Here is a 13,019-nt window from a genome sequence, read left to right on the forward strand (position 1 = left end):
GTCACTTTTTAAAAGGCTTTTAAACGCGACAAATTTGAGATGAATCCCATGTTAAGGATCACAAATGCAACTATTCTGCGTTGAATCACAAGTGGACAAAAAAAAAAAAAAAAGATTTGTGATGAATTGATTTCAAACCAGTGCCTCAACGATTAATCGGTTAACTCAAATAGCATAAACCTTCAAATTAAAATTTGCTGCCTCGAGGATTCGTTTAATTACAGTGACATTTTTTTTTTGAAAGTGTTGCATTTAGTTTTATTGATTTGGGTTGATACACTGCCCTCCAGTGGGAACAGTGAATATGACATAATTTATTTAACCTGTTAAGACCAACATAAGGTATGTTTTTGTTTGACCTCATACGTTTGTTTATGCATTCCTTATGTAGTTTAGAAGTATATTTAGCCTTTTTTTTGTTGGAATATGTGCTTGAACGTTTTGAAACGTTTTGAAGAGCTTTGAAATAAAAATAATAAAAAAACAAGCATTTTAGCTAGCGGACTTTTGCTATTTAAGTTAGCCAATGGTTCTTTTATTGAACCTAAATCCTCATTTATTCATTTTTTATACCGTTTCAGGCTATTCTCTTGCATTTTAATTTTGTTTTAAATGCATTTAATGCTTTTTTGAAAGTGCAATCTTAGCAAGCCAAAAAATATTATTGTAAGCATAAACACTTGTTTTTGTTTTACATCTCCTAAAATTTCTTCTGCAAGGTATTAAATGTTTGCAATTCGATTACTCGATAATTCGAACTAATACATAGCTTAATCGATTACTTAAATAATCAAAAGCTGTAGCCCATTTCAAACAAGACAAATTTGAGATCAGTTGTATGTTAACTATTATGTGACTATTTTGCAATGAATCAAGTACACTATAAAAAAAAAAAGAAAAAACTGCAATTCATTGCACGTTAATGATTTTAAATGCGACAAATTTGAGATTAATCCCATGTTAAAAATTACAATATGTAACTATTTTGCGAGTACCGTAATTTTTGGACTAAAAGTCACACCTGAATATAAATTGCACCACCCAAAAAATGCGCAATTTAGAGGAATAAAACTTAAGCCGCAGTACCACGGCATAAGTTGCATTTTTGGGGGAAATTTGTTTGATAAAATCCAACACCAAGAACAGACATGTCATCTTAAAAGGCAATTTAAGATCAAATTAGAGATCAACAAGCCAACTCAGTGTACTGTTTGCTAACGTTACATGACACATAAACAACGACTGAGAATGTGCGGAGTATGTAAACATTGCATAGGTATTAGTTATTCAGATAATATTTGTTCAGCCCTTCTAAGTTGTTTTTATAGGTTAATGCCATGGTTAAAACACAGGCCTTGAGTGCCTTCTTGTGGTTTAGTGTAAAAATACCATTTGAAATGATGTTAATAAATTCACATACAAGTTGCACCCCTGGCCAAACTATGAAAAATATACTGCCACTAGTCCGAAAAATACGGTAATCATAAACTGAGGCCAAAAGTGAGATCTCAAGTTGACTATTAAAATTGTGACTAGTGTGCGTTTAATTGAAAGTTCACTAACAAAATGTGCAAAAGGGCCATTATCCGTCTCGTGCCGTCAAGGAGATCTACGGGCAAGACGCTGTATTACTTTTCCAGCCAAACAAACCTTGCGGTGACATCAGCAGGTTGACGCTCTCCAACACGTCCAGGAAGAGTTCATTGCGGCGATACTTGATGCCCTCGCGACGCCAGCCGATTTGCCCCGTCACCTGGCTGGTGATTTGAGACTGCTCCTCTTTTGTCTGGAGACAGCAGCACAAAGCACGTCAAGTAACTGTATGTGGCGCAGCTGGCAAGGTGCGTCTTTATAATTACCTGGTGCTGGGTCAGGAACAGTAATCCAGACCAGAAGAGGGACAGAAAGCATCCAAAAAACAAAACAAAACATTCTTTTAATCACTCTTAGGAAAATTACGGTACGTTAAAAATGACAATCTGTTAACCCCTATCCTATCACATTAAGATTTTAAACTGGTGGCCCGCCAGGCTTATAAGCAACCATTTTTTGTAAGATCTTGAGACATACACAAGTTTGAAAAGAGGTTTTGGGTGCAGAAAAGTGCCATTAATTCATTGGCTGCCATTGACGACAATAGAGGGGAATAGCTAGAACGAATGTTCATTCAAATACATTGGACGTCTATCGCCGTCAATGGCACCGAAATGTGGTCATTCGACTATGTATAATTCAGTTGGGGAGCTTCATTTAAAGTACAGTAAAATAGTGTACACTGCAAATTTCTAATGTCTTAATCAGATTTTTTTTTTAATCTAGTCTAGTTAAACCTTGGACTTAAGCACTTGTAGGTTGTTCTCTTTTACCAAAATATGTTATGAAAAAACACATAAAATATTGCCATTGATTTAAAAATCTATAATATTTGGTAAATGTTTTGACCTACGGAGGGCGCCATGTTTTACGCGTGTAATGGACGTTCCGGGTGATGACTACTTGTCAGAGTCACTCGAATACTACAGGTTACTGCAATTCCTTCTCCACGGCGAGACGCCCAACACATGCGCTCAGCGGCGAGTACTTACTATGTGTGTTTTTATAGAGTCTTTTATTATCTTTTCATTGCCTCAAAATACTTTTTGCATACGTTTCACTCTCATACTTTTAAGCATTGTGTTTTCTTGTGGTAACTTTAAAGCAGATTGTTGATCTGTTGACCACATTAGTCACGTAGCATATTTAAATCACCCTTATTTGATATTAATACTTTAAGGATTTTCTTAAGGCATCCTTAGTATGTTATGTCTGTATGCATCTAAACAAAACAAGCATGTTTCACCGGTGTAGCACATTTTGGCAGAACACTCCCCCCCCCAACTCTTGTCTCGTCTCATCCAGTCTTTCCTGTTCATTTTGATTTTGTTGCTCGTTTTGTGAAGTATCGACAGTGCTGTCAAAATCATTAATGTTCCTCTTGGGTTCAAATTGAAAGGGTTAAACAGATGACATTTTTATGTCGCTAGAGTCATACTGTGGAAGCCCGGCAGCGTAACCATGTGACGTCACCGCCCTGCGACTTCAACAATAATGGCTACCTACCAGTTAAACTAATTTTACAAATTGTATAAAAACAAAAACATCAAAAGGGGTTTCAATTAGAGCTGGGCGGTAAACCGAAAATTTACCGTCACCGAAATTCTTCACGATGACCGACGTAATTTTGACCATGTCGGTAAATTCGGTAAATTAATAAAACAAGAAAATAGTCTTTTCATCCCGCTTTGACTCTGTGTTGTTCGTCTATGCTCATTCCCCTTTAAGAAAGCAGTGAATGTACTTACGTAGGGAGTCACGTGATCATCAGGAAGCCAATCAAACAGAAGCCCGGTAAGCTAACGCTAGCAGCTAATGCTACAAGCAAAACGTGATGGAGTGTGGCTTAAGGGAGGTTCACCAAACTTTCACCCGACATTTAATAGACTCTTGGTGGCATCCAGACAGGCTTTCACCAGCTGTCCTCCCTTGTTCTCACAATTTCCGGAGATGGTGCTTTCAGTGCTTTCTACCGGTAGCCAGGCCACAGGCTAACGCTAGCCGCTAACGCTAGCGGCCGCTAGCGGCTAACGCTACAAATGAACGTGATGGAGTCGGATAGCGGCTCTAACCTTGTAGAAACGGCTGAATTTAATGAGTGGATTGGGCATGGACTGCATCTAGCAATTACTATGTCGCGTTATTTTGTATCTGACTGTGTGTGATTTCTCTGATAGCTTTTGTGATGGTAAAGCATTCAGCATAGCACAAATGGCCCCAGCTATTTTTCTGTATGTGTTTAATTCTGTGTCATTATTGCTATCATAAAATCTTAAGTGTTTCATTTGCAGAAGATCAATATAGCTTTAATGTGTGTCTGTCTGTCTGTCTGTTTGGGGGTTCATGTATGTGTGCATTTATTAAAAAATGCACTGGGGGGGGGAGACCCTGAAACCATAAAGTAAACACTTGTATTGAATAATTATGTCACAGCAGCCATTAACAATAAATTGTCTTTTTGAAGTGTACTGTTCGAGCTGCAAGTCATTTGTGTTACAATGACATGTTTGCACAGGCATATCGATTTTGACAATGTACATTGTTCAAGCCATACACTCTGTTATAAATGCTCATACTTGAATTCTTATTGTTTACAATTCATTTGTATAAACCTAATGTCTAGACTGCATGTACATTTGTTAAATATATCAAATTGAATGCTGGTAACTTAATCAACAAGAAACTGTTAATCTGTATTTCATGCATTGATTCAGATTTTCAAATTATATAACAGTCCGCTTGGACGACTTTATCGTCATTTATCGTTATCGAGATAAATCTGCTCCATTTATCGTGATACATGTTTAAGGCCATATCGCCCACCCCTAGTTTCAATATCAAATTATTTTAACTCATAATAACTTTCATCTTTTAAGAATTACATGTCTTTCTATCCGTGGATCACTTTAACAGATTCATGCATCAGATTATTCATATTTGTTCTTATTAAGCCATACTGTACATCTAAAAGTTGGTAAATTTTCACCTAAATCAAGAAAAAAATGCTTTCAAATAATGTTTTGAACAATATGTTCTTGAATTAAGAACATTTCTGACAAACAATCTTTCAGATTAAATATACTAATTTATTATTGTAAATCTGTTGATCTTATTTTCAGCTAGCAATTTCAAGAAATCTGAATCAGTCAAATTTACTTGAAACCATAAACATCTTTGTTGAAACATTGGCAAATTTCACTTATTTCTAGTAGATTTACAATGAAAACAAGGAAATTTAACGAGTTTTAGGTAGGTGTTTTTGCAGTGTACTGGCATCACACCGTACAAGTATTTTTACAGTACGGTTTAAAAACTGAGGACACCGACCTGTCCCTTAATGCCCTGCTGAGTGATGAAGGTCTTCAAAGCCCCGGTTTCTGAGTTCTGAGGGTAACCAAAGTCCAAAATCTCTACATGAACAAACACAAAATGGACCGACCAGTAAGAGGTAGGCTTGTTGATACAAAACGAGGTTAAAAAAAAAAAAAAAACGGCATCTGAACCCGGTACGGACTTCTTACCGTCGAGCAGCTCGTAGATAAGCACAAAGTTGTTCTTGATGTTCTCCTCGCTGATTTTGCCAAAGTAGGCCGTCATGACGTCGCACATCTTGTACAGGAACTCAAAGACCATGGCGGCGTTGACATTTTGCTTGGTGACGGCCGCTAGCCAGATGTTGGAGCGCTTCACGTGGAAGAAGCTGGTACGGGCGATGTTGGTCACCGGCGAGCGGACCTGCTGCCGCGCATGGATCACGTTCACGCGGAACGCGTCCACTGCGTTGCGCCTAGGAATCATTTAAAAGGTGGACATGTTTGGTGCAGTAATCAACATGTAGATACAGGAATCCCACATAATTAAATGTTTCCCTTTTTACTTGTGATTAATCGCAAATTAATCTAATTTTTCATTGTTAAACTGCGATTCGTAAAAGTAGCACAAACTATGATAAAGTAACACCTCAATATCATTCAAACTCTGAGTTAATCATGATTAATTGCATTTTTCTATACTTAATTTACGATTAATCCGCAATTATTCAGACGAGAAATATAATAAACTACGATATCAAAACACTTCAATATAACTTCAAACTTAATGAGTTAATTTTGATTAATCCCAACATTTTTTTTTTATGATTTGATTTAACCGTAAACATTTCACACACTAAAATGAAACACTCCTGTCACATCACAAACTCAATAAATTATTCTGATTTCTATCATTTATTTTAATCTCATTTTTCACAGTTAATCACAAATCAATCAACCTCCGTGAAGTTGGGCCCCCATCAGACGCAAATTTATAGAAAAACTATGTCAATCGTGCAGCTCTCGTTTTTAAGACAGTTACAGTTTCCCCACATTTTGATTAAAAATGGCTAAAAATGAATGAATAAATTCATTGGCTTGCTATCGTTTTTGAGGTATGCCGCGCCCCCATCTACAGCAGAACAGAAAAGCAATGGTGCCATTCGTTTGTGCTAGTTTTGTGCTCGTTTGTGCTGTAAAAATGTTCGTTTGCGCTATCGTTTTTGAGGTAGGGATCTTAATTTCGAGTGATGATGTCAATATCAGAGATTAATATTTCAATATCTACAAAACGATAGCAGCCCAAATGAAATTTTTTACAGCACAAACGTAGCATAAACAAATGGCCCCATTTCAGGTTCATTTTCCAATAAATGGGGGGCTGTGTGACGTCATCACTCAAAATTAATATCTCTATCTCAAAAACTAGCAGCGCAAACGAAACCTTTTATAGCACAAACAAAGCATAATCGGTTGACAACATTTTTAGCTATTTTTAGTCAAATTGGGGGCTGGTTGACCTCAGATTGACCTATAAAAGAATTGTGAACTACTTAAAAACGATAGCAGCACAAACTAAACTTTTTACAGCACAAACAATTTACGTAATTTTTATATAAATTATATAAATAAACTGATGGGTGGTCAACTTCACAGAGGTAATAAATCAGACCGTAACTATAGCACAAACTATGACACCAAAACACACCATCATTTCGAACACAGTGAGTTAATCAGGATTAAACCCATTTAATTCACGATTAATCGCATATTAATCTAATTTTTAACGATTAACTCACTATTGATTGCAAATAAATTAAACCATTCAGTGTTTATAGAATATACAATACCAAAATGTCAATATTTCAAATGTAATTAGTTCATGAGGAACCCCATTTTTTCACAGTTAACTCTTAATTAATCGCAAGTGACTCTTAATGTACCTTATTTCGTAGCGAACTCACTATTAATCGTGAATGAATCAAACCATACACAGTATATACAGCACAAACTACCATACCAAACACTTCTATTCTAACTGAATTAATCATGACCAACTCCATTAATTTCTAACTGAATTAATCATGAATTAATCATGACCAACTCCATTTTTTCTACAGTCAACTTTCGATTAATCAAACCGTAAACATACCACAAATTGTGATAGCAAAATAATTTAATACCATTTCAAATTAATGGCAAAAATGATGAGGCAACATTTTTTTCTATAATTTACTTCCAAAGCAATCTCATTTTGTCCTCATAGTTAACTTGCGATTAATCGAAAATTGATCTCATGTTTCATATTTAACCCGTGATTATTCAGACTGTAGATAATTCATCTTATCTTTAAAGTGGTTCTAGAAGGCTTTTGCTTTCTTCCAACAAATCCCATGCGCAAATTCCATGCTAATGCACCAATAGCGCCTTTTCTGTGTACGTTTTTCTTGGCTCCTTTCCATCAGTCTGTGTAGGTGGGATTCGTTTCATGGCAGGTGACTCATGCTTGAGGAACGTTTACGGTGTGAAAATTCATTGGCATGCAAGTTTAGGTTTGGCAGGAGGGTCTTTTTGGTTTATGGCCATGTGAGGGCAGAAGTGTGTGGGAGGGGTCATGCTTTTTTAGGTATGAGTTTCTCTTACCGATTCCTACAGGGGCCAATATGGACAGATGGAGGAAAGTGGTGATTAAAAAAAGGGAAAAGAGGATGAAGAATAGCAAAAATGCACAAGACACATTTTTGTGCATGATGTACACAGACACGTGGTGTTGATTAGGATGTCATAATACAACCATTTTGACAGCATGCTCTGTTTGGATGTGTGGCTGCTCTGTGTATTTAATGGCAATTGCTGGAAATATATATAGCGGAAAACACAGACAAGACTGAAAAAGCAGTTTCTGCTCTTGCACTCCTTTTTAAAAGAAACTGCTGTATTCTAAGCCAAAACAACTGTTGTGTTTGATAGAACAATATGTCTATATTTGCTGCCATAGCAGATTCATGGCGCATTAAGCCCCCGAACTATTTTTAATTTGTCCGTTTTACCCTGAAAACCCTCGTTTACAGACGTCGTGCAACCGCTCGTTTTAACCAAGCCGTAAAACGAAGCTAATTAATTATATTTATTATTCAAAATGTCTGTCGTTTTTTGCTTAGAATCATTAATTGATGTCTCATATTTCGTTCAAAAAAAAAAAAAAAAGACTTTAAAAAATGATTCACTCACATATTTTAAACTTTTAAACAAATTATGTCACAATGGAAAAAAATGGTGTCTGTAAAAAAGTCACAGATATCTACCTCACAACTCTCGCTTAACTGCATTTTTTTGTTACTGTCGCATTTTCTCCGATATGTTAGATGATAAATAATCCATCCAAACAAAGAAAAATTGACAAAAAAAAAAAAAAAAAAAAAACGTTTATAAGGGTGAATATATGAAAAACAAAATCTCGACCACTCCTTGATGTCTGGGATTTCTGCATCGCGACCCTTGTTATATTACCATGTTTCACCCATAAAATCCCCAAAACATCCAGCTGTGACCATTCACAACTGTGTCCTTGACATTCAGTGATACATGCTACATGGAGTCTTTGGATCGAAACAAGGTAATTATGCGATAATATCTCGTTAAAGTCATGGCGTCTAATTCTGCTCTCGCGTGCTCTCACCTTTTGCTGTTTAAAAAAATATTTATATATTTTTTTCAAATTGCCCTCCTGTTCAAAATTTTTCTTCCCCCAGAAAATTGAGATTTTAAGCTTTCCAATGATGTATCACATATGCATATCGGACAACTTTGAAATTTGGCCAAATTGGGGGTCTCAGAGCGGAACTTTTAAGTCACCTGAGTGTTTTCCGCCTTATATGTGGCAGGGCTAAAAAATAAATAAATAAATAAATAAATAAAATTGAACAGCAAAACCCTAACTGGAGGTGAGAGCACGCGAGAGCATAATTAGAGACGTCATGATTTTAACGAGAAATTATTGCATACTTGCCTCTTTTAGATCCCAAAACTCCATGTAGCATGTATCACCGAGTGTCAAGACACAGCTGTGAATGGCCACAGCCGGATTTCATGGGTGAAACATGGTAATATAACAAGGGTCGCGATGCAGATTGCATACATCAAGGAGTGGTCAAGATTTTCATTTTCATATATTTACCCTTTTAAACTTTTTTTTTTCCTTCAATTTTTCTTTGTTTGGATCGATTATTTATCATCTATAATATTGGGGAAAATGCGACAGTAACGAAAAAATATATATAATTAAGCGATAGTTATGAGTTAGATATCCGTGACTTATTAACAGATGCTAATTTTTTCATTGTGACGTAATTTGTTTAAAAGTTTAAAATACGCGAGTGAATGTTTTAAAGTTGTTTTTTTTTTTTTTTTTTTTTTTACTAAATATTAGACATCAATTAATGATTCTAAGCTGAAAATGACAGACATTTCGAATAATAAAAACGATTAATTACCTTTTTTTATGGCTAGGTTGAAACAAAAGCGGCTGCGTGACGTCTGTAAACAGAGGTTTCCAGGGTAAAATGGACAAATTAAAAATAGTTTGTGGGCTTAATGCGCTATGAATCTGCTATGGCAGCATCTATCAAACACAATAGTTCTTTTGGCTTAAAGTACAGCAGTTTATTTTAAAGAGGGGTGCAAGAGTAGAAACTGCTTTTTCAACCTTGTCTGTGTTTTCCGCCATATATATATATTTTAATTATAAATTTCGTTGCAACAGGTTTAATAAACTTTGGATTGGCAAGATGTGCAATATAAGTGTTTACTTTTGGAGAGCAGTGTTGTTTTTGGCAGCCCTTTTAATTTTCGTCTTAGTCCTTTGGACGATAATACTTATTTGTCATATTTCAGTCATCTTAAAATCTGGTTTTGTTGACGAAAATTACAGACTAATTTCATCTAGTTTTAGTCGATGTTGACAAAAAAATGTTTTTGTCTGTAAAATTAAATTTTCTCCAAAAATAAAATTTTCCAACTATTTCGAATGAACACTGACAGACGAGCCCATATTGTAGCGTTTATCTACAAGGACAACACCAACTTGGTGATAATACATGCTCAGCAGGAAAACTATATTATTTTCAATAAAGAAGGTTTAAGAGGACGCTCGCCGTTAAGGTTTAAGAGGACGCTCGCCGTTAATGCTATGCTAACGCTACGAGTTACATTTGGTTTTTGACGATCACTCAGCACAGACCTATAAAGGCTAAACCACCATTAAATATTCGCTGTGGCCAAGAAAAACAAATGTTACCATGTGTGCAAGCCTGCATGGAGACTGGTGACGACACACTGGGGAGTCAGGAAGGGGCGTGGCTTCGCAGCACATCACAACTGATACAATCAGACATGACTACATGCAGGCTAACTACACATAAAATGTCACATATTGTGAACATGTGACGGAAGCTATTGCGCATTTTCGTCTCGTTCTTGTCATGTCTTGTTATGTTTCAGTCCCCCAAAACACGTGTTTAGCTCATTGTTGTCTTGTCATCGTCATGAAAAAAAACGATATATTTTCGCTGTCGTCAGCGTTGACGAAAGCAACACTGTTGCAAAGCTAAAAGTACTTTGTTCGGGGTGGCCTTTTTGTGAGATGCTTTGGCTGCGATTGATGGTGCTCGACGTCCAATCCATTTTGACTGGGAAGGCTTGCAGCAATCATTTACGAACAGCTTCTCCCAGTCAAAACGGATTGGACCTCTATTGCCTTCAATGGCACTCAACCATAATCATTCACGTTCAGGCGTTCTAGTTCAAATAGATTGGACTTCTATTGCGGTCGATGGCAACTAATGATTACTCACGATTGATCGCATTCTTCCATTGTCAAGTGGCGATTAATCACAAATTGGCCGGCCAATTTGTGATAAATCGCCAATCCATCACATTTTTCAAAGTTGATAATTGTCAATTTGTCACCATTTTTAATAGCTACATTGCGATTATTCAAAAAGCCATATTTAACTTAGCAGTTAACATACAACTAATTGCAAATTTGTCAAAATTTTTATTACCTATTGTAGCTATATTTCCTGTTATCCACGTAAACATATCTTTTTATTTCCCATCGTTATACATAACCATTTATTGTCTCATAGCATTACGTTCTGTCTACTTTGTATCGGAGACGAATATTGTTTTGAATACAAGGAGTGTCGTGTCCAAGGTCACTGAGAAGTCAACATTCTTTTTACCAGTGTTCTTCCACGGTTTCTAGAATAACAAAGATAAACTGTAACATCTTGAAGGTTCGTGGCAGATTTGTCCTGGCCGGCCAGCTTTTAATTTTTAATCTTTCTTTTAGAGCTGTCCCGACTAGTCGATGTCATCGATGACGTAAATGCGTCGACGAGCACAACATCCAATCGACGGTTAATGAAGGGTTAAAACCAATATATGCGTGGAAAGTTGAGCATGGCGGACGCTCGGTTTGCAAGCAGGAAAAGCGGCACAAAGCCAAAAAAAAGTGCACCAGTGTGGCTGTTGTGTCCTGTCTCTTCAATGCCAAGCTTGCATACCAGGCAGCACGTCGGCCGTGAAAGAACACCTAAAGCGCCGTCACCCAGTTGGAATTTTGATAGACGACAGGAGACTGGCAAGCTGGCAGATCATCCATCGAACTAACTAACAACAATTTTTTTATTGAAGTTGCTAAGCCTGTTGCGATATGTAATAAGTCCATTTACCACACGGTAAATGAAAATGAGGGTGGTCATTTTCATGGCTGTGTTTTATTGCCGCGTGCGTGCGTGGGTGCATACATTAACGCATGCGTGTACACATGCGTGTTGATGGCATACGAGACTCCAGTTCCTTTCACGGATGTTTTTTTTTGGTCATCAACACGCCGTAGAATTAAAATTCAGACACACAAAATAAGGAAACATCTATATTAAATACTGTAAATGTTAACATTGCTACATTGAGGCTAATGGGGAAAAAAGACAAAACGCAAACTTGCGGTTCAAAGGTGACACTTCAAACATGAAAAATGGCTGGTTAACAGCATTTGCAAATGTAAAAAACTGTATAACTGACATTACATGTTTCCCATGGGCTCACCACCTGTGGGAGGGGCCAAAGGGGTCGGGTGCGCAGAGAGTTGGGCAGCAGCCAAAGGCGGGGGCCTTGGCGGTCCAACCCCCAGCTGCAGAAGCTAACTATTGGGACATGGAATGTCACTTCTCTGGCAGGGAAGGAGCCTGAGCTGGTGTGTGAGGCAGAGAGGTTCCGACTAGATATAGTCGGACTCTCCTCCACACACAGCTTGGGTTCTGGTACCAATCCTCTCGAGAGGGGTTGGACTCTCTTCCAATCTGGAGTTGCCCACGGTGAGAGACGCCGAGCAGGTGTGGGCATACTTATTGCCCCCCGGCTTGGTGCCTGTACGTTGGGGTTTACCCTGGTGGAGGAGAGGGTAGCCTCCCTCCGCCTTCGGGTGGGGGGACGGGTTCTGACTGTTGTTTGCGCTTATGCACCAAACAGCAGCTCAGAATACCCACCCTTTTTGGAGTCCTTGGAGGGTGTGCTGGAAAGCGCCCCCTCTGGGGACTACCTCGTTCTACTGGGGGACTCCAACGCTCACGTGGGCAATGACAGTGAGACCTGGAGGGGCGTGATTGGGAGGAACGGCCCCCCCGATCAGAACCCGAGTGGTGTTCTGTTATTGGACTTCTGTGCTCGTCACGGTTTGTCCATAACGAACACCATGTTCAAACATAGGGATGTCCATATGTGCACTTGGCACCAGGACACCCTAGGCCGCAGTTCAATGATCGACTTTGTAATCGTGTCATCGGACTTGCGGCCACATGTTTTAGACACTCGGGTGAAGAGAGGGGCGGAGCTGTCAACTGATCACCACCTGGTGGTGTGTTGGCTCCGATGGTGGGGGAAGTTGCTGGCCAGACCTGGCAGGCCCAAACGTATTGTGAGGGTCTGCTGGGAACGTCTGGCAGAATCCCCTGTCAGAAAGAGTTTCAACACCCACCTCCGGCAGAACTTCTCCCTTGTCCCGAGGGAGGTGGGGGACATTGAGTCCGAGTGGGCCATGTTCCGCACCTCCAT

The 13,019-nt window shown here is 38.3% G+C and overlaps 1 protein-coding gene across 1 annotated transcript in view; it reads right to left on the reverse strand.

The window, feature by feature from the left end:
• LOC130929790 (AP-2 complex subunit mu-A-like) overlaps positions 1-13,019 on the reverse strand; it is a 38,021-nt gene that overhangs the window by 14,417 nt on the left and 10,585 nt on the right. Inside the window, exons 3-6 of the mRNA XM_057857292.1 lie at positions 5,115-5,380; positions 4,921-5,003; positions 1,860-1,865; positions 1,651-1,786 (exon numbers count right to left, since the gene is read on the reverse strand). Of these exons, the coding sequence (XP_057713275.1) occupies positions 1,651-1,786; positions 1,860-1,865; positions 4,921-5,003; positions 5,115-5,380 (491 nt within the window). The remainder of the gene's footprint in view (positions 1-1,650; positions 1,787-1,859; positions 1,866-4,920; positions 5,004-5,114; positions 5,381-13,019) is intronic.

The sequence above is a fragment of the Corythoichthys intestinalis genome, chromosome 14 (assembly GCF_030265065.1).
Source record: "Corythoichthys intestinalis isolate RoL2023-P3 chromosome 14, ASM3026506v1, whole genome shotgun sequence".
Taxonomy (NCBI): domain Eukaryota; kingdom Metazoa; phylum Chordata; class Actinopteri; order Syngnathiformes; family Syngnathidae; genus Corythoichthys; species Corythoichthys intestinalis.